General features: G+C 32.1%; 2 protein-coding genes across 2 annotated transcripts; both read right to left on the reverse strand.

The window, feature by feature from the left end:
- Positions 1-491: 491 nt before the first annotated feature.
- LOC140179369 (uncharacterized) lies at positions 492-3116 on the reverse strand. Its single transcript, XM_072218226.1, has 4 exons — positions 1274-3116; positions 964-1168; positions 734-864; positions 492-649 (listed from the first exon to the last, which is right to left on the reverse strand). Exons 1-4 carry the CDS (start codon positions 3114-3116, stop codon positions 492-494), a joined length of 2337 nt encoding a protein of 778 aa, XP_072074327.1.
- Positions 3117-9698: 6582 nt separating this feature from the next.
- On the reverse strand, positions 9699-13222 carry LOC112750918 (uncharacterized). The gene is made up of 2 exons (XM_029293286.2): positions 11535-13222; positions 9699-9960 (listed from the first exon to the last, which is right to left on the reverse strand). Exon 1 carries the CDS (start codon positions 12581-12583, stop codon positions 11546-11548), a length of 1038 nt encoding a protein of 345 aa, XP_029149119.1. The 5' UTR covers positions 12584-13222; the 3' UTR covers positions 9699-9960; positions 11535-11545.
- Between the last annotated feature and the right edge of the window lie 8058 nt (positions 13223-21280).

Raw genomic sequence — 21280 nt, forward strand, 5'->3', positions numbered from 1 at the left:
TGATTCGCACTTTCGCTGTTGTCTAAGTTTGAGAGAGTGCTCTCTGCTCTCTGCTCTCTGCCCTCTCTGCCCTCTGCTCCAAGACGTAGACGACTAGACGTTGCTATCTCTGCGGAAATAGTTCTCTCAATTTTTATCCGGTATGTACGCGATTTCATACTCTTAAAACTTTGGAGTATTAAAACCAAGGTTCTGAAAACCGAACCGGTCATCGAACCGCTCTAGGTACTGGTTCACTGGTTCATAAGTTCAACCGGTCCGACCGTGGTTAAACCGTAAAAATCGTTTTATAATAAAATAATAAATAAAATATAAATAAGCACATAAAAATATAATTATAGTCTAATCTAAACTTGAAAATATCATTCAAATTAAAAGTACTACATAAACCAAATGTTATAATCTCATTCAAATACAAATTCAAAGTTCAAAAGTCAACAAACAAACAACCAAACATAACATAGCAGCATCAAAATGAGCCAAATTTGTCATCAACCATCAAAATCCTCCATAATTTGTTGCAGATTTGCGTCATTGATTTCATCACCTTCATTTCCACTACTTGGACCAGAAAAAGCAAGTGGTGCAGCATAAAATGTACTAGTACTACCACCACCACCACCTTGATCTAAATCAGCATCAATCTCATCTAAGAAAATATAACACATTATCAATAAATTAAAGATCAAAGCTATTGTAATTTATTGTATGTTCAATAAACTATAATACTCACCAAGCAAGTCTTCAATATTACTTGGAAGATTAGGCTCTTTTTCAACAACCTCTTCCGTCACCCAAAAATCAACCTTATCAATAGTTTCAATATCGATTGGATCATATTGGGACTTTTGCTTTCTTTTTTTTCTTTCATTCCTAACAAATTAAATACAATATATGATAAGCCTAGTATATTAGCTATACAAAATCTAATGATATGAAATGAAAGGATGAAATATAAATTACCTGGATTTAAGACGCAAATTATATGTAACATACACAATATCACTTAGCCTATCATGCTCCAATCTATTCCTTCTTGCTGTATGAATTTGATCAAAAAGACTCCAATTCCTTTCACACCCTGAAGAAGCAGATGCTTGGCTAAGAATGCGAACTGCCATTTTTTGTAAACATGGAGCAGAACTACCAAATAACCTCCGCCATTCATCTATAAATTACAATCCCATATCTCAAGTATTAGTTATCAAATTAAAGAAATCAAAACATAAAATAAGTAAATAACTAAAGCTTATTATCAAACAGATATTATTACCAGGTTGAAGTTTTTTTGCAGCTGGAACAACTTCAGGCCTATCAAAGCTTTCCTTTCGATCTCTATATATGTGTATTTCTTTCATTGCCTCAACTGAATCTAAATTATTAACCTTGCAATGCAATGTAACAAGATCAAGTAAAGCTCGCATGACATCAGGTGATTCTCTATAATTTTCAGAAAAAAAGCAATCAGGATTCAAGAAATAGGCTGCTGCGTGAAGATTTTTTTTCAAATGTTTGTCCCATCTTGAGTTGATAATCTCTGTGTAAGGTTGATATGCACTCTTCCTATGCTTGAACATTTCTTTGATTCCATTTTCTGACCTCAGCATACCTTCATAAACAATTCCCAATGATGGTTTATCATCGGCATCTACCAACCTCAGCAATTTAATCAACGGACTCACAATTTGGCATACAGTAAAACAATCATCCCAAAATTTATTGTCTAGGATAATTGCACTCACAGCTCTCCCATTAGCACTCCTTCCTAATTTGTGTCCGGTAAAGTGTGTATCAACAACCAATTGTTGTAATTCCGATTTGTGCTCAAAGATACTCATCAATGTGAGGAAGACAGTGGCAAAACGAGTTGCACCTGGACGAACAATCTCCCTCCAATCCTCTTTTTGTCTTAGCCAGGACAAGAACATCGTATGATTATATACAAACACGGTAATCTTCGAAGCACGTGTTGCAAGGCTAGAAATATGTGGCATGCTGCTTATATCTTTTAGAATAAGATTCAAGCAATGAGCAGCACAAGGTGACCAGTGAATATTTTCAAATTTCTTATTAATAAGCCTACCAGCAGCAACATAATTCGCAGCATTATCGGTCACTACATGAACAACATTATCAGGTCCAATCCATTCAATCACCTCTGAAAACAAGTCACACAAGCTAGAAGCATTTTTAACCATACTTGAGGCATCTACAGATTTCACAATGCACAACCCTTTCGAACAATAAACCAAAAAATTAATCAATGTTCTTTGCCTTTGATCTGTCCAACCATCAGCCATGAGAGTACATCCAGTTTCTTTCCAAGCAGACCTATAGCTATCAACAACCATTTGACACTCCCTTTTGAGATCGGCTAATAAATTAACCCTCAAAGAGTCGTAAGAAGGACCTTTATAACCAGGCCCAAAGCCAGCTACACCATCCAACATATCTTGAAAAAAAGGTGACATAACCGCATTGAAAGGAATCCTACAATCCAAAAGCCATCTAGCCACTCGCTTATCAACTTCATGAAGCGCCTCTTTGTTTTGAAACACGCTTTTCAGACTTGGTTGACTTCCCGGAGTTGTTCTTGGTGCAAACATAGGAGGAATAATGATTTTTGCTTTCTTTTTTGGATCGCCTCCAACAACCTCCTTAGTTGGTAACTGACTCGGAGTTTGTTGTTCCTCTTGCGCTATTGCTTCATCAATTGCATCCTCACACTCATCGGTACCCTCTTCGTTGAAACTTACTTTCCTTTTACTAGTTTTACTTTTCTGAATCTCTTTCAACAAACCTTCCATTTGTTTTTCTACATCATACGGGACCTTAGAACACTTCTTTATGTCTCCACCTATCTTCGCCAAATGCTTTTTCATTCTATTAATTCCCCCGCCACCAAAAGTACTCAAACAAAATAAGCATTGGTAATGCGGCTTTCCATTTATATTCTGTAAAGCAACGTATCTCCAAGCAGGATCAGTTTTCCCCCTAACACTAGAAGTTTGTGACTGATTTTCGCTACTCGCGGGAGGAAGAGAACGTTCATTCGAAGCAGAATTATTTTCAGCATTATTATTCCTAGGTAGGTCTTGGTTGATACTTTCTTCCATACCTAAATATTACCAGCAATCCAACCCAATAATCTCAACTCTCAAATTCACAGCAAATGAACAAACAACATCCAAATTCCAAAATCAGAGTATACAAACAACATCTCAGGTTCAAAAAATTCAGAATTCAATTCACAAAATCATCTCTCAAAATTAGAGTATACAAAACCAGAGTTCACAATGACAAAATCACAAAATCATGTCACAAAATCAGAGTTCACACTATCAGATTTTACAAAATCAGAATTCACAAAATCAATTCATATTTCATCACAGTTTCATGACTTCATCATAGTTCAGTCAGTTCACTCATAAGTCATAACAGTTTCAGAGACTCAGCGTTTCATCAAAATTCTTTGTTCACAGAGTTCACAGAGTATCAGATTTCATCACAAAATCATGTTCATAACTAAATTAAAAAAAAAATTACCTGGAAATGAGGACTTCAGTTCTTCAACGCTGCTGCTTCTCTATTGCTTTCTCTCAGAGGCAGAAGCTGACGGCGAAGTGGCTGAGGGCTCTGACCGTGCTGACGCTGCTGAGGGCGCGACTCTGCTGAGGGCGCGACGCTGCTGAGGGCGACGCTGCTGAGGGCCCGACGCTGCTGAGGGCGCGACGCTGCTGAGGGCGACGCTGCTGAGGGCGCGATGGAGGTTGGTGCGTTGAGTGCTTCAGGCGTTCTGTCTCTCACAGTGGTGGCCGGTGGATCGTGGTGGGTCGTGGCCTCGTGGCCTCGTCGGTGTTGTGCTATGGGAGTGGGAGTGTGGGACTGGGACGCTGGAGGCTGGACGCTGCAGTGAAGGCGAAGCACGAAAACTGACGAAGGAGAAAACAGAAAAGGGAATTAGGGTTCCCCTATTGCAAAACGACGACGTTTTGCTGCCAGCTTAAAAAACCGGCCGGTTCGTCGGTTCAATACCGGTTATTAATTTCTGCGGTTTTCTTTGTTGACCGAATCGCTTTAGTGTCCGGTTAACGGTTCGACCGGTTCGACCGGCCGGTTCGAACCGGTTTTCAGAACATTGATTAAAACTCTTTTTAAAGAGTTAAAAAAAATTAGCATTTATGATTATTTTATATTTTTTTATTTAAATTTGTTTGGATTAAGATTAATATTTTACTTTGGAATTTGGATTAGTTCGGGCTCGTTATACTTTTTAATTAATATTACTCATATTAGATTATTATAACATTATAATTGAAATAAAAATAAAAAATTAAAAAATCAAAATATATTTTTAGTATTAATTTTAAAAGACTAAAAAATATCCTTTAAGATTAAAATTATTTAATTTTAATTTAAAATTTATTTAATTAAAAAGAAAAATATTCTTTTAGTATTAATATTATTTAAATATATTAAAACAAAAAGATCAAAATACCATTTATTTTATGTAAGCATATTAAAAGAGAAAAAAAACTCTATGCCATTAATTATTTAAAAATATTTATGAATTTAACTTTAATTTGGAAAAGCTAAATTTATATGTATAGTATATAACATAAAATGAATATCTCGTATAAAAGAATGAATTTAATTATTAATTTTTTTTTAATTTTAAAAATGAATTATCTTAAACATTTTGTATCTTAATTTTAATTATTTATATTTAGTTCATCCCATTACACTTAAAATTTATTTTTATTATACTATACATATTAAATCACACTTGTAATTTTTTTTTTCTTTGTTTTGTATCTTCTTATTTAAATAACCATTTATAAAAGTAAACATAAATATATAATAAAAAATTTATTTATTTAAGTATTATAAAGAGAATATTATTCACAAAAATAAAAAGTATTTTTAAAATTATTATTGAAATTTAAATAAAAAAATAAATATGATTTAAGTAATTTATATACATAATTTAATTAAACAAACTTACTCTCTAATATTTTTTAAAGAGGACAAGATATAAGATTGAGACAAAAATATTTTTTTTAAAAGAAATCTAGAATCCCCGCTAATTATTTTTAATATGGAAGAATGTATGGGGTGATACAGCATTATGGAGAATAGGGGTGCTTTTTCTGCATGTGGTGTCAGGGGCTGAAATCGGACTGAGGGATTTAGAGTAAGGAACTCGGACGGTTCGATTAGAGGAAATCTACAAAAAAAATATTTTTTTAATAAAACTCGGGGGGTCCGTTTTAATTTTTTAAAAAAAAAAAGAAAAATCCAAAAACGGAGGGTCCGTTTTATTTTAAGGGAAAAATTAAAAAAACAAAACTTGTAAACAGAGGGTCCGTTTTCAGTTAAAGAAAAAAAAACAAAAAGTGTAAACGGAGGGTCCGATTTGATTTTAAATAAAAAAAAACAAAAACAAAAACTAATCGAACGGTCCGATTTGTAGTCAACGAATTTTTTAACAAAGAACTCGGACGGTCCGATTTCTCCCTGTCCCACACCTGTGTCTAACACCTGTATACACCATAACCAAGCACAACTCACACACTCCTCCAATATAAAAAAAAATTAGCCCGCTAACTTCATTAAAAAAATAAAAAAAAAAACTTTAAATTTTACAAAATCTTTTTTTAGAGGTTGGACCGACCTGACCTAAAATAAAAATATACAATTTATATAATTTTTATTTAATTTTAATCAAACTTCAACCATCATTCATATTTTTTTTCTTTTTATTCTTATTTTTTTCGTTGCAAATATTTTTTTCCTTTTCTTTCTTGTTATTTTTTTTTGTTATAAATCTAATTCTAATTCGATATTTAAATTAATGCAATATGATATGATCGGTTCAGGTTTAGTCACAAAAATATATTTATCAGATCCATTTTAAAGCGATCAAATTTAATCAGTTTAGTTTTCAATTTTTTCCAAATCCAACCCAAACTAATCCGATTACACCCTAACTTCATGGATTAAACATTAGAAGCAACAATTCTAGTTACAAATCTGACGATAATGTAATATTATTCTACTCTTTGATTTGTGACTACTTACTTAAAATTATTTTTAAATTTAGTTTTAACTATAAAAATCTAAAATTATATTCAACTAATAACTTAAATTAAATATCTCCAATATAATCTTTAAAAAAAAATTATACAGTACCTCAATGCATCTAAATTTGTTTTCAATATCTTCTTTAATTTCTTTTGAAGTATCTTTTGATAAATTAATTTAAAATAATACTTTAAAATAATATTAATTCTATTCCTAATATATATTTATATATATATCTTAAATAAATGGTATGTTATAATATAGTTAATTTTTAAAATCATGATGCTATAAATGAACAAAAAATATATATAAGACAAGCTTTATGAGATAATTATAATATCAAATAAATAATTAAAATAAATAAAAATAAAAATTATTAATTAAATAGAATTTATAAACGAATTTAACAATCTTAACTTATATACCAATACAACATGTTAAATTCCCAATAGTAAGTCATAAAAAAAATCTCCATAGTAATCATAATTGCCATTTTATTGAAAATATATTTTAGAAATTATAATTAATATGTTTGTAGTTTTACAAGAAGAATATGTTAATTGCTTAATGATCTTATCAATATGCATTTATGATTAAACTAAGTAAGCAGTTTTCTTTCTAAAATTTGATGGAGTTTAAAACTCCAAACAATATAGAAATATTGTGACAGCCACCGTGTAAAAAGGACATAACAACTTTGTGTAGTGTATTAAATTCGTCACATTTACATAAATCATCAGCTTTTATTATAAAAAAATTAAAATTAATATAAAAAATAATATTAATAAATTTTAATAAATATAGAATATTTTAATATATAAATAAATATGTCTTAAAATGATAACATAATTTTTTATTTTTAAATAAATAAATATAAAATATATAAATACAAAAAATATGAATATTTTTATAATATTAAAATAATATTTTAAACTGTAATATAAAAATATAAAATAATTAAATTTTATTTTATATTATTCGACAAATAATTAAATTATTATATTTAAAACTTATTAACTAACTACTTTTATTAAAAATATTATTATATAATCTAAATTTTTATCAAAATAAATTTAATTTCTCGACTTTATATAATCTAACTTTTTATTTAATTATTATTACTTAATTTATTGACAAAAATAGTGTTAAATTCTAAAACCTTTTCCAATACAAATATCAGTTTCTATAGTTGCATTAGCCGCCATACCATAGCATTATTCATGCATAAAGATTATTTTTTTTCTGACGGTAAACTAATATATAGAAAAAGTCAATAAATAAGACAAATTTATAAAAATGAACTTGGTATGTGTAACTTACGTTATACATATTAAATAAAGTCAAAAAATTAAATTTCACATATTTTAAAAAAATATTATATTATATAATAATACTTTTAACAAAATAGTTAGTTAAGTTGGTATTAGTGCAGTCTGAGAGTGATTTTTAACAAAATCAATTCATTTTATGTTTATTAGTGCAGTCTGAAGAGTGCTTTTTGTGAAAGTAAGTAGCTATTATTCACTTCCATCCAAAACTGATTTTGAAGCTTAAAATCCAATGGTGTGTTCAACTAGAAATCAAATATGCTGAGAAAATATTAAATCAAATGGACAAACTGAAATCCAAGTATAAAGGAAAATTCATACTAGAGAACTTCAATATTGTCTTTGCCATGCTGCAACTTAACATGCTTGCGTGCACCTAGCAATCAGTAAGCATGGAACAAAGATGAAAATGTCAAGAATCCAAAATATTCAACCACCAATTCAAGTTCATATCAGTTTCATGAAATAAGTTAATCAGCACTTAAGCAGAGTTCAACTTTTGATATTCAAAGATATTCTTCAAAAAGAAATGCAATTTCAAACTCTACAACATTGTTTCACTTTTAATTCTTTATTCTAACCCCAATCATCACTGCAGAGAAGATTTAGAAAACCCAAAGAAACAGGTGTAGAAACAATTGTACTTGGAATTAGAATCCCCAAATCTTTTGTGACAGGTGTAGCTAATAACAGACAACAAATCTCCAAACCATGTTTTAATAATAAAAGCTTTTCAACATGATTTTAAACAAGAACAATATAATAATCCCTATATAGGATTTTTTAACGAGAAATAATGAAATAATTCAACCAAGCATTAACTGCCGAGTAACATTAATTATGAAAATAAACATAATGTACATATTTTCAATTGATTCTAAGAATTACAGCTGAGTAATATTAATTATGAAAAGCACAAAGGTTTTAAGATAATTCATATTTGAACCATAGTAGACAAATTCCTAGAAATTCCTTCTTGCACAGCCCCTCTTTTTTTTCCTTGAAAAATTAAGTGTAATCACATACTTTGTATACAGGTTTCTTCAGCTGTGATCAGATTTTGAAAAATAACAAAATGTTGAAATTGTCAACCAAAAAAAGTGGGGTCATGCATTTAGTAGATGTATTTGTTTTAAAGACGGCAGTGAAAATCATATATCCATGTCATTAATCTTGCCACCGCATATCTTTTAGAAGAATTCTAGGAAGATTTAGTCAAATAAAGCACAGTTGCTCATCAGACCATTCATGAGCTCTTAATTACTATCAAGAAATCTTAAGCACAGTTACAACTAGGAATATTCACCAAAACAGGATGCATGATAGCCATGGTAACAAAGAGTAAAAAATCAGCCAATAACACAAGTTCAAAATTAATTCAACAACAGTGAGATAACCAAAATCAAGGTGATAGTGAGTTCATGGCATTTCCCAAATCCTCCAACCCAATAGATATAAAATTCACCAAGTTCTGTACAAATTTTGACAACAGAAAATTTATTAATTTGAGTTGATTTATTTCTCCTATTGTCTTTTCAATAAGCCTCTAACAATCATTTCATGAAGATATTTCAGTGCTTGTTCATTTTCACCTTTATCATAACATTGTATATTCTTGTGTTTAGGTGATAGCCTAAAGTACAAAGATGCTGGAGGTGTAGTACTATTATTGGAGTCCTGAAAGTGTTCGCCATTGTTGAATGATGGTGATAAAAAAAAATTTATTTGGAGAGAAAAATTATGATTGAATGATGATTGTTGAAAATTAGGAATTAGAAGAATATGTGCAGGAAAAATTAGTATTTGGAGGCAAAATTAGCGATCACTCAAAATGCTAAGTTTTTTTTAGATATTAAACCAAATTCTAATTTAGAGATAAGTGACAATAATAGCATTATGATTGAAGATCCTTTGAGAAAATGGAAGCAAACACAGAAAATAAAACCAAGTGAACTCAATAAGAATGAGATTGATAGGTATCTGAAAGATCATGTAACAAAAGATTTTAATAGATTTGATATATTGAGGTAGTGGAGACGAAAGACACTCAAGTATTGTGTTCTTTCTTGCATAACTAGAAATATATTGTATTAACTAGACTAGAAGTCACCTGACATTACTATTTAATTCAAATTCAATAATATATAAGACAACAATTAACAATATAATTCAAATTCAATAAAATAAAAAATTAGTTACATGTACAATATAATAACTTCTTATAAATTGATTAGTTGAAACTTAACCTATGAAATTTTGCAGGAACTAATACTAGAAAATTAACAATAAATAACAAATTATCATATAATATTTACACAAAAATTATCATATAATATTAGTAAATTTTATATTTACATTTCATAATAAATATTAAATATTAAATATACTAGCGGTCACTATTTATAGCGCCAATAATTACCAGCACCATCAATTTTTTCTTCTGCTCCAAGGTAGAACCGCAACTTCTCAATGACATAAAAGTTAAATTACCTGTGCCTACAAATGGTAGAACCTGAAAAGAACTCCATTGCAGATTGCATAACGAAAACTGAAAAAATAAATAAATAATACTATTCAGTGAAAATGAACAAAGAATTGGTTAACTATATTAAAATTTTCCCTTTCTGTAGAGTCTGAAACAACTCTTGATGACAGAGATATCTTCTTGTTGATAAACTTGCAATATCCGAAACACATTGTATATTCATATACTCTTACCATACAGCAAAATTATGCCCTTTGCAGTAACAAATGTTTATTTGGAGTACTGTTTTATGCAGCACGAACCACACAAGTTAGCATGGAAGTATATAAATGAAGAACATAATTATAATGCAAAGATTGACTTTGCAAAGTTTATAGCAACATCAATATTTTATCCGTTTGAGATGAAGTGATTGTTGTTTGAGTTTCATGAGAAAAGTGAATTTTGAAGTTTAAAATCCAGTGAGTATGATTCTGAAGAATTCTAGTGTCTCACAATTTATTCCGAATAGGCCGAATAGAAATCGAAGTATAAAGGAAAATTCACACTAGAGAGCTTCAACATAGTTTGGACTAATATAAAGCCAATTAAATTTATACATATAACACGGTGGATTGGTATTTACCCATCTGATTGAAAGTAAATAAATAAATAAATACAATAATTATGCAAAGAAATTCACCAAATAAAATCAACTGCAATTCCAAAGAATTCTATATTGTTTCACTTTTAACACCCCCATCACAACACCACATAACAAAACTCCAAGTCAGTAACTTCTTTTAAAATGCTAATAAACAGAGACTTAAGAGACAATGGAGTAATGTCTGAACAAGAAATAATGAGGTCATTTATCTAAGAATTAACAGAAAAACATTCTCCTAAAATGTATTTCATAATGTACAAATTTTCAGCAGAAGCAATTTCCAAGCAATACAATTGAGTAGCATTAATTAAGAAAATGGCCACAAGTTTTGAGATAACTGAACCATATTAACCTTGACTCAATGTTGCTTAGGTTGATGAAAAGAGGGGACATGCATTCTAGAAGTGGATTTTATTTTTAAGATGGAAGTGAAAACTATATAGCCTAAGAATAAATACTTAGTACCTACTTAAATTTCCTTTTACAACAATTCCCGGAGGATTTAATCAAATAAACAATAGCTCGTGGTTGCTTATGATAAAACAGTGATACGAATTATTTCGATATATATATATATATATGCAGTACCTACAAAGATACGGAAAAATAAGTTGCACAACTGAATAGCAGAAAACAAACAACAAAACAAAATTTTCAATCTTTTTAGTTTTGCTTAGTTTGTAGCATGATAATATATGATCTCATAGAATAACAGTAAAAAACACTCCATTGCTATAAAGAGACTTTAAACACTAAATCTATAAGCTATATCTAAGAATATCATCTAAAGAATCAATAAAGTAGTGGAATTAAAAAGGTTAATAGCAATTGCAAAAATCGAAAGTGGAAAATTGATTGATGTTATGGCATTGCCAAAGTCCTCTGACCCAACAGACACAGAATTTACAGAACCATGATACGAATTTACAGAACCATGATACATATTCAGCAACAATGAGACGTAATTTCAAATTGAGTTGATGTATATTACCCTTTTTTTTATCAATTCAATAAGCCTCTAGCAACCATTTCCCGAAGAAGTTTCTCTGCCATGTCATTCTCATCTTTTTCAAACAAAGCACGAATAACAGTTTCAAAAGTCACAGCATCTGTTAAGCAACCATTGTGTTCCATTTCCAACAGCAGGGCTAATGCTTCTTCAAACAAGCCCTCTTTGCAGAGCCCATTGATCATAATATTGTAAGTCCTCACATTTGGAGAACAGCCTTTAATTGAAAGATCTTGAAAAATCTCTTTTGCATTTTCGAATCTTCCACTTTTGCACAGGCCATCTATAAGTATGTTGTATGTACATATATCTGGATCAATGCCACACTCTTTCATTTGATTGAATAACATAAGTGCCTTGTCAAGTTGTTGGTTTTTGAACATCGCATCCAATAAGGAACTGTAAGTGACTACAGTAGCAGGTTGACCTCTATCATGCATCTCGACAAGAATCTCCAAAGCACAAGAGATTCTCTTCGATTTGCTCAAGCCATCAATAAGAGTGTTGTAAGTTACCGTGTTTGGAACCAAGTATTTACAACGCATTTCTTCAAAGAGATTCAAGGCTTCATCGACCATTTTACTCTTGCACAAGCCATTAATCATGATACTGTAACTTTGAACATCAAGTGACACTCTACTTTGGGCCATTGTGTTGAATACAAATTTTGCCTTATTGACCTCATTAACCAAGCAATACCCATCCATTAAACAATTATAAGTAACCACATCTGGTTTCACACCATCTTTAATCATCATAGCCAACACATTCTTAGCATCTTTGATCTTTCCTTCCTTGCATAGCCCATCCATCAAAGTACTATAGGTATGAACATCTGGAGTAATGTTGATGAGAATCATATGATTTAGTAAATCAATGGCTTCCTTAAGTTGGCCCGCAAGGCACAATCTTAGAGTGTTGTACGTGATAACATCGGGAGAGATTCCCTTAGCAAGCATTTCAGAGTATAAATGAAAAGCATCACTTACAAGCGTAACCTTGCACAAGCTATCAATAATTGCGTTGTACATGACGACATCAGGAGCAATGCCATACCGTGGGATCTTTCTCAACACTTGAATAGCAGCTGATGTATGCCCGGTCTTACAGAGCCCGTTGATCAACGTCCCATAAGTGACTTGGTCGAAGTGAAATCCATGAGCCAGCAGCACTCTGTCATGAAAGTGCAGTGCTTTTTCAACCTTACCAGAGAGAGAGAGAGACCTTTAATGAGTGTATTCAATGTTATGGTATCAGGCTGAAAACCCGTCCTGAAAATCTTGGCCAATACAGAGAAAGCAAGCGTCATACGACCCATGCCGCAACAACAATTAATTACGATGCTCAAAGTAAATAAGTCGGGAGCGATTCCTCTGGCTTGCAATTGCTGAAAAAGGAAACGGCAGCGTGGAAATGCTTCGTCTTGGAAAGGGATCCCAAAATCTTGTTAAATTGGATGATGGGAGGAGTACGACGCATAGAGAGCATGCGAGTGAAGGAATCAACAGCTTCATCAAGCGATTGGGGATGAGAGTGAGAGTGTAGGGATGAAGTTGAAGGGAAGCAAAGACGGAGAGCAGAGTGGGAAACAGAATTTGGGATTTGAAGAGCATACCTTAACATTATTCGTTAGAATGAGAACAATGATAACATTCTTGCAATGAAGGAGAGTATCGTAAAATGGAAGAGTGCTCTCTACCCGAGAGAGTGAGGGTAGTATCAAGCTTGTTCGAGATTATTTGTTTTTTTTGTTTTCCACGGTATCCTCCAACCGGTAGGTCAAGACTAATCCATCGCGAGATTATAACTCAGTAGGTCAAGGACTAATCTATGCGAGATTATTTGTTTAATTGTTTGATTTGTTTCTACTTGTATTATTTTACTAGTCCAAGCCCAATAAGTTCATTTTTTTTTAATATTTACATTTAATAATATCAAATTGAAATGTCCATTTGTGTATAGAAATTATATGTATAATTTCATGTCATTTTTTTTCTTGCACAATATTAATCGATAACAATATGAACAATACCACTAACACTAATAATAATTAAAAAAAAAAACCAAAACAATTACAAACATAGATTCTGTTGTTAAAGGCAATTTTATTTTTTATATTCACTGTATAATTATTATAATATATAAATATATATAGATTGTAAAAATTTTATTTTTATTACACTTGTGAAAATAGAATATCCTTACACAAAATTTTTAATTAAATTAGTTTCTCAACTCAGATAATAATCAGAATTTTAATTAATAATACAGATTTTATTCTATACTTTTTTTTCTTTTAATTGAGTTCTTGTCCAAATTTTTTTTTTAATTAGATTCTTACACTTTTTTTTCTTTTTATTTAGGTTCCTGTACCAATTCTTTTTTTTTAGTTGGGTCCCTATAAAATTAAGCCAATTACTACTAAGAGTAGGGGTGGCAAGCGGGAAAGCCCGCCCCGCCCCGCCCCGCCTAGTGAGGCGGTCCCAAAATCCTAGCCCGCCCCGCCTAACGGCGGGCTGGCGGGCCGGCGGGCTAAGCCCGCCAAATACCCTTTTTTTTTTACTTTTAACTATTAAATAATATATATAAAGATATAAAAAAATCTCTTCTATTTTTTACTTTTAACTATTATAATTTCTAAAGGCATAAAAAATTATATTTTTTATATTCATAAACAATAAAATCTTTGTAATTATAAATATCTAATAAACATAATTATAAACCAAGTTTTCATCCAAAACATAAATATAAATATTCTCTCCAAAGCAAAATAAACATAATTTAAAACATAATTATAAATATTGTCTCCAAAATAACATAAACATAATCCAAACCACTCAATTTTTATCTTCATACTCTTGTAAGTTAGGTTGGGAGAAGTTAGGTTTTGGCCAAAAAATTGTAAAAATACCCCCTCACTAAAAAAACACTAAGCCCGGCGGGGAAGCCCGCCCCGCCCCGCCAAAGCTCGCAGTTTAAGCGGTGCGGGTTAGGCGGGTTTTTGCTATTTGGCGGTCCCAATTTCCAGCCTGACCCGCCTTTTTCGGCGGGTTACGCGGGGCGGCCCGGCGGGTTTAGACCCGTTTGCCACCCCTAACTAAGAGGGACTTAATTGAAAAAAAAAAATTTGGTATAGGGATCAAATTAAAAAGAAAAAACATATAAGGACCTAATTGAAAATTTCACAAAATTATAAGGACCAACAGAATAATTAAACCAATTTTAAATGAGAACAACTTTTACAATACTGATAGAAATATCCTAAAATTTAATGAATATAAATATTATTTGAAAATAATAAAGATAATCACCAAAATTATTTTAATATTTTCCAAACATAATATTTTTAGATTTATTAATACATGACTTTATTAATATAATGAACTTAGGTTATTATATATTTAGTTTCTTTATCTAAAATAAATTATGAATTTAGCTAACATGTATAGTAATTTTTAAGATCATACGATAAACTTGTTATTAGTGAAAAGTTTTTATTGAAAATATAAATATTCAAATTTTTAATGTATGTATTTTATCTTCATTAAATAAAAATATTTAAAATTTTTTATTAATGATAAATTTATCATATACCCGAAAACATATTAACTAAATCTATAAATTATCAATTGAACAATATGACATTTAGGAAATTGCATTTAAGGTATAACAACTACAAAAACTATAAATAACAATATTAATAAAAATTCGATAGTCCATGCAAACCAACTACTATTACATTAGTCTTAAACTTCAAAATCCAAATTATAAAACAAATACACATTGAAAAAGATTTAAAGCATACACACAAACTAAATTCTAAAATTTTGTTCCCCAAATCTTCCTGCAACCTTAATATTCACCAAACGCGTCAAAAGTCCCTTCTTCTCCACAACTACAGCTCCGTCTTATTTCTACAGCAACAGAAACAACTTTAATTGCAACATGCAATGACCTTAACTCGACTCTACGATACCAAAACTTCAGAATCTTTAAGCAAACATAATAGAATGTTGATTTCAAAGCTTCCAGAACAAAAACGCTTATCGTAATTAAGGAGGAACAATTGAACTGGACAGTAGCAACTCCGGCCGGTGACTCTAGCGGCCACATCACCGTTCCCAGTGGCCACAGACATCGCGGCGCAGCTCAAAACAGGACCAGATAGAGCAGCAGCAACCTCCGAACAACTCCGGCGAGCTTCATAAGCGGCAGAACCACCCCGCGACGCCTTCTCTCTCCACGCACATCTCCTCTCCGTTGCGTGCGTCCCTAACTCGCGCGTCTCCTCTCTCCCGCGACGGGCGACGGCAATGGCGACACGACGGCGGCGGCGACGACTGGAAACGATGAACGGCGATGGCGTGGCGAGATGCGACGACGCGGGACGTCAGCGACACCCCCTTCCAGCTCGTGCTCCTCCCTCTCTCGACGACGTTCAACGCAACGTGTGGCTCGACGGCTCCTCCTCCTCCCTCTCTCTCCCTCCCTCCCTCTCTCTGCGGGCTCTCTCTTCTCAATGGCACAGCGGCAGCGACGGTGGCAGTGACGCCCACCGCGCCATCTCCCTCTCTCTGCGGGCTCTCTCCTCTCAATGGCACAGAGGCAGCGACGGTGACAGTGACGCCCACCGCGCCATCCCTCTCCTTCCTTTTCTCCCTTTCGTTTTCCCCCTCTCCGTTTCTCCCTCTCTTATCTTTTCTTTTTATTTTTTCCTTCTTCGTGTGTGGGTAACGAGGGTGACGGCGACTGTTTTTGGTGAAAGGGTGAGGGAGTGTATTGTGTGAAATGGAATTAGGCTTAAGGTTTCCGAATTCTTACGAACACCGTCCGTGATGTTTATTCTTCTCTTCCTAAGGTTTGTATCTTTGAGTAAACTCGAGCTTGTTTCGAGGTCACTGTGTGATTCCTATATATAATCAGGCACATACCTACCTTAGAAGGAGAGAGGGCACTTGCCCCATTGGAATTTTGAAGAAAAACTAAAAATTATATATATCTATATACTATATATATTTATTCTTATTATGCTGTTATTTTTTTTTTCATAATAAATTATAGACGATTCTTTTAGAATTTATCTTTAAATAATAGGTTTAATTATTCTATTGGTCTCTATAGTTTCGCGAAATTTTCAATTAGGTTCTTATACTTTTTTTCCTTTTAATTGGGTCTCTATACGTTAATTTTTTTTGTCAATTTAGTCCCTATTAACATTAAACGTCAAAAAAATGTTAGTGAATTGTGAAATTACTTTTATACCCTTAGGACCTAATTGAAAACAAAAAAAAATATAAGGACTTAATTGAAAATTCGGTGAAACTATAAATATTCAATGAAAGATATTCTTATAATCCCTATTCAATGATTTTAAGACATGAAAAATATTCTTATAATCCATTTTATTTTGTCACTATTATTCTTTTGCTTATTTATATACAAATTGTACCAAAAATACCTTCTTCTTTTTTTGACTTTCAAAATACCTTATCTTAAGAACCTAAAAAAAAGAATCGATAAAATGAAATATAAATAATAGTAATAAGCATATATAAAATTCACTTTTCATCCTTCAAGTATTCATTATGATAATGTAACATTTTACATTTGTATGGATTCATAGAATATAATTTGTGTCTTTATCATATCATGGTACACAATAAAAAACCACAAGGCTATGTAATTTGTGTTATTGAAATTTAAAATTTGAAAATCAGTTCTCGTGTTGCAGCCTCTCACTCCTTGAACTAGCATAGAGATCAATAATAACATTGATAACAGACAATTTTGAGCCGAGAAGAATTATGAGAGAGCAGAGAGAGCAGACTTCAGTTCATCAGTAAATATATGCAACCATCCTGAACCTCACTTTTCTCAGACCTATATAAAAATCACCAATTTAGTAAATCAAATAATAAACTTAAATTTATAGTCATGATTTATGAACCTAGAAACAATAATCTAACAATGCCTTATCAAAGTGAATATTGTAATCAAATCATGCATGCATCACAATGCAGACCAGATAGGAGTAAAGATCGCAAACACTAACCGTGCTTTCTCCAAATTTTCAACCACATATTTCATTGTGTGTACTATAATTTTCTTCACCTGGTGTAAATAACACAGCAATTCAAAAAGTGTAAAGCATTTACATTATACACCAACAAAAAACTATTAAGCTCGCAATATAAAGGACACGTAAAGTTCATGCTGGAACTATCAAATTTAAACAAATTAGTTAGTGACAATAAACTTCTGATATACAAAAACAAATTCTTAATAAGCAGAAATAGGCCTTTTGAGAAGCCGATATCTGGTTCTATTCCTAAATTTAAAGTTGTAAAATTATCCTCCAGATTTGGCGTGATGGCTAGAATGGTTGTGGGATAACTATTTTGAATATGATTAGCAATTTTATCCGGCTCACTTCACAAAAGAAAATTCTTTACATTTTTATTGAATTAAAATACTGCAGATATATAAAGAAACAACTCAATACACTAAAGATGTGCCTAATCATTAATGCATCATGTATGTTCTTACCTTCAGATTTCTAACTTGGTGAGGACAACCTGCTGGAATGAAACAGCTTCTCCTAACCTCTGAACGAAAGTCCAGGGCTCAATTCCTACGAAAAATAAAGAGCTGTTAACATGCCGGGACAATTTAATTATCAATCAAACAAAAAATAATTCTCTCTTTCAACATCTCAATATTGAGGAAAAATAATCCAAGAGTAGTAACGGTTATGGAGTAAAGGAAGAGTAAATCACATTGATATGTTCAACTACTTGGCCTATCTTACCCCTTCTAAGGTCATCAGGATCAGCATGCACAACAATCGCCCTGCCAAGTATGGAATGCACTCCACTCAACGGAATCTACATCGAGAACGGAAAGGCATCAGAAAGAAGAACTAAAGCATTCTAGATCCAATTAAACTACATTTAAAGTTGAAAGAGATAAGTACAATTAAGGGTTCATTTATCAAATTGAAATATGAATTATACAACAAAAAAGATGTCAAATTTAAATTCTACAAACACAGTAATAACCAAAGTTTAGTTGAGTAATTACCTGTGAATCTGTGATAGAAATCTCAGCAACCCCTGAATGAGAAAAGAACAAAATGTGTTGTTAGGAGAAAAATCAATTGATAGAAAGAATTGAAAAAAAATCATACCATCAGGGCTGCAAGAATGTTATTGACGATCGGATTTTCTATCCGTAAAGAAATTTTATCAAAATATAATCGCGTTATAAGTATAGTTTCTAAACCAACAGAGAATCCTTTCGTACAAAAGTTTGGTTGTCACAAGTAACAAAACCCAATAAAATTGATAACCGAAGTATTGAAACCTCGGGTCGTCTTCTCAAGGAATTGCAGGAAGGTATGATTTATTATTGGTTATGTAAAAAGATATATTTTTGGGTTTTTGAAATAGGGAACAAGCAATTTAAACAACAAGAAAAATAAATTAATAATAATAAAAGCTTTTGGCAAGTTATAAGAAATTGAAGTCCTGTCCTAGTTATCCTTATTAGATGTGATGAGAATTGGACTTTGCTCTCACTTTAATTAACCCTTGCTAAAAAAAGGAGAGTCAAGTGGACTAATTAATGTGATCCTCAAGTCCTAGTCAATTCATATGGAAAGACTAGAGTTATTGGAGTATAAATTAACCAGCAAGAAATTCCAATTTCAATCAATAGCTGAGTTTGATAACTCAAGTGTTATTAATCACTTAACCAAAACCAAAAGGGAAAATACCTTAAATTAAATTAAAAGTATAAATAAAATAAAGCAAAATCAAATCTGAAATACCTCAAATAACATTAAATAGAATATTCAAATCTTGACATAAAAAGGTTCGTAAACTAAATTGGAACATTAACAAGTAAAAGCATTGGAATAAAATAAAAATAGAAGAGAAATATTAATTAAATCAAAATATTGAACCTGGTATTGGAGTAATAAAAATAAAAGGAATCCTAATCCTAAAACTTAAGAGAGAGGAGAAAACCTCTCTCTCTAAAAACTACATCTAAAACTAAAATTATGAATTATGAGCCGTGTCTTGAGTCTCTGCATGTTCCTTGACTTTAATCTGTGTTTCTGGGCCAAAAATTGGGTCAAAATGCGGCCGAAATTGCCCCCAGTGTTTTCTGAATTTTCTGCAGATCACGCACGTCACGCGTACGCGTACGCGTCACTGGCCGAATTCCCTTTCCACGCGTGCGCGTCAGGCTTGCGCTCGCGTTGTTGTGCTGATCTGCTTTCACGCGTACGCGTCGAGCACGCGTACGCGTCGAGCACGCGTACGCGTCGCTGTGATTTTCTCCATTTTGCGCGCACGCGTGAGCCATGCGTGCGCGTCACTTCTCGCTGGTTGTCTCTTCTATTTCTTGTGCTCCTTCTATTTTTGCAAGCTTCCTCTCCATTCTCTAAGCCATTCCTGCCTTATAAAGCATGAAACACTTAACGCACAGATCACGGCATCGAATGGTATAAAGGAGAAATTAAAATACACAATTTAAAGCTTTAGAGAGCAAGTTTTCAATCATAGAATAAATCCAGGAAGGAGTTGTAAAACCATGCAAATCATATGAATAAGTGGGTGAAAAGCTGATAAAAACCACTCAAATTAGCACCAGATAAACCATAAAATAGTGGTTTATCAACCTCCCCACACTTAAACATTAGCATGTCCTCATGCTAAGCTCAAGGAGACAAAGAGAATTAATAAGGGACAGTAAGACTCATGAAATGCAACCTAAATATAAATGCAACGATTTGCTAAAATGATTCTACCTACTTGGTTAAAAGCAAACAAGTTCTCCAAGACAAATACAAACCAATTTTCACTAATTCAAATCATACAATAAGAAAGCAAGTAAACTTGTAAGAAGTGAGCTCATGAAAGCAGGGAACATAGAATCAAGCATTGAACCCTCACTGGTAGTGTATATCACTCTAATTCTCAAGTGTCTAGGGTCAATCACTCTATTCTTCTCTAGTCATGCTTTCTAAACCTTGTTCTTCATCTAACCAATCAACAAATATTTAGCATACCAATGCAAACATCACGAGGTCTTTTCAGGGTTGTAATGGGGCTGAGGTAAAGGTAAGGATACATGTATGGCCAAGTGAGCAGTAATATGAATCTTTGACTAACCTAAACTCTCACCTAACACACACACTCTATGTAATTCTAAAATCATACCTAGCTACCCAAAATTCCCATTTTTTTTCATCTCATACTCATGCATAAACCTTTTTTTAAAAATTTTTTTTTATTATCACATATGTATTGATCTTTTATTAAACTTAACATTGGGGTAATTTTGTCCCCTTGTTTATTTACTTATTTATTGAATATTTTTGGATTTTTCTCTCTTTTTTTTTTTGAACATGAAAATAAACATAGCTTATCAATGCATATGGATTTTTAATTTTTCTAGTTTCACATGAGTAGGTACCCAAATTCCCATTATTTTATCATGACACATTCCCTTATTAACCCATGTTCCCACAATTTTCCCATACTTAATTAACACACAATTTCTATCTTAAGCTAACCAAAGATTCAATTGGGATATTTAATTATTTTTCCGCTTAAGGCTAGTGATGTGGTGAAATATAGAATAGATGGGATTAAAAGGCTCAAAGTGGCTAACAAAGGTAATTTAAAGGGTAGGCTTATTTGGGATATGTGAGCTAAAAT

This window comes from Arachis hypogaea, chromosome 15 (genome assembly GCF_003086295.3).
Source record: "Arachis hypogaea cultivar Tifrunner chromosome 15, arahy.Tifrunner.gnm2.J5K5, whole genome shotgun sequence".
Lineage (NCBI taxonomy): Eukaryota > Viridiplantae > Streptophyta > Magnoliopsida > Fabales > Fabaceae > Arachis > Arachis hypogaea.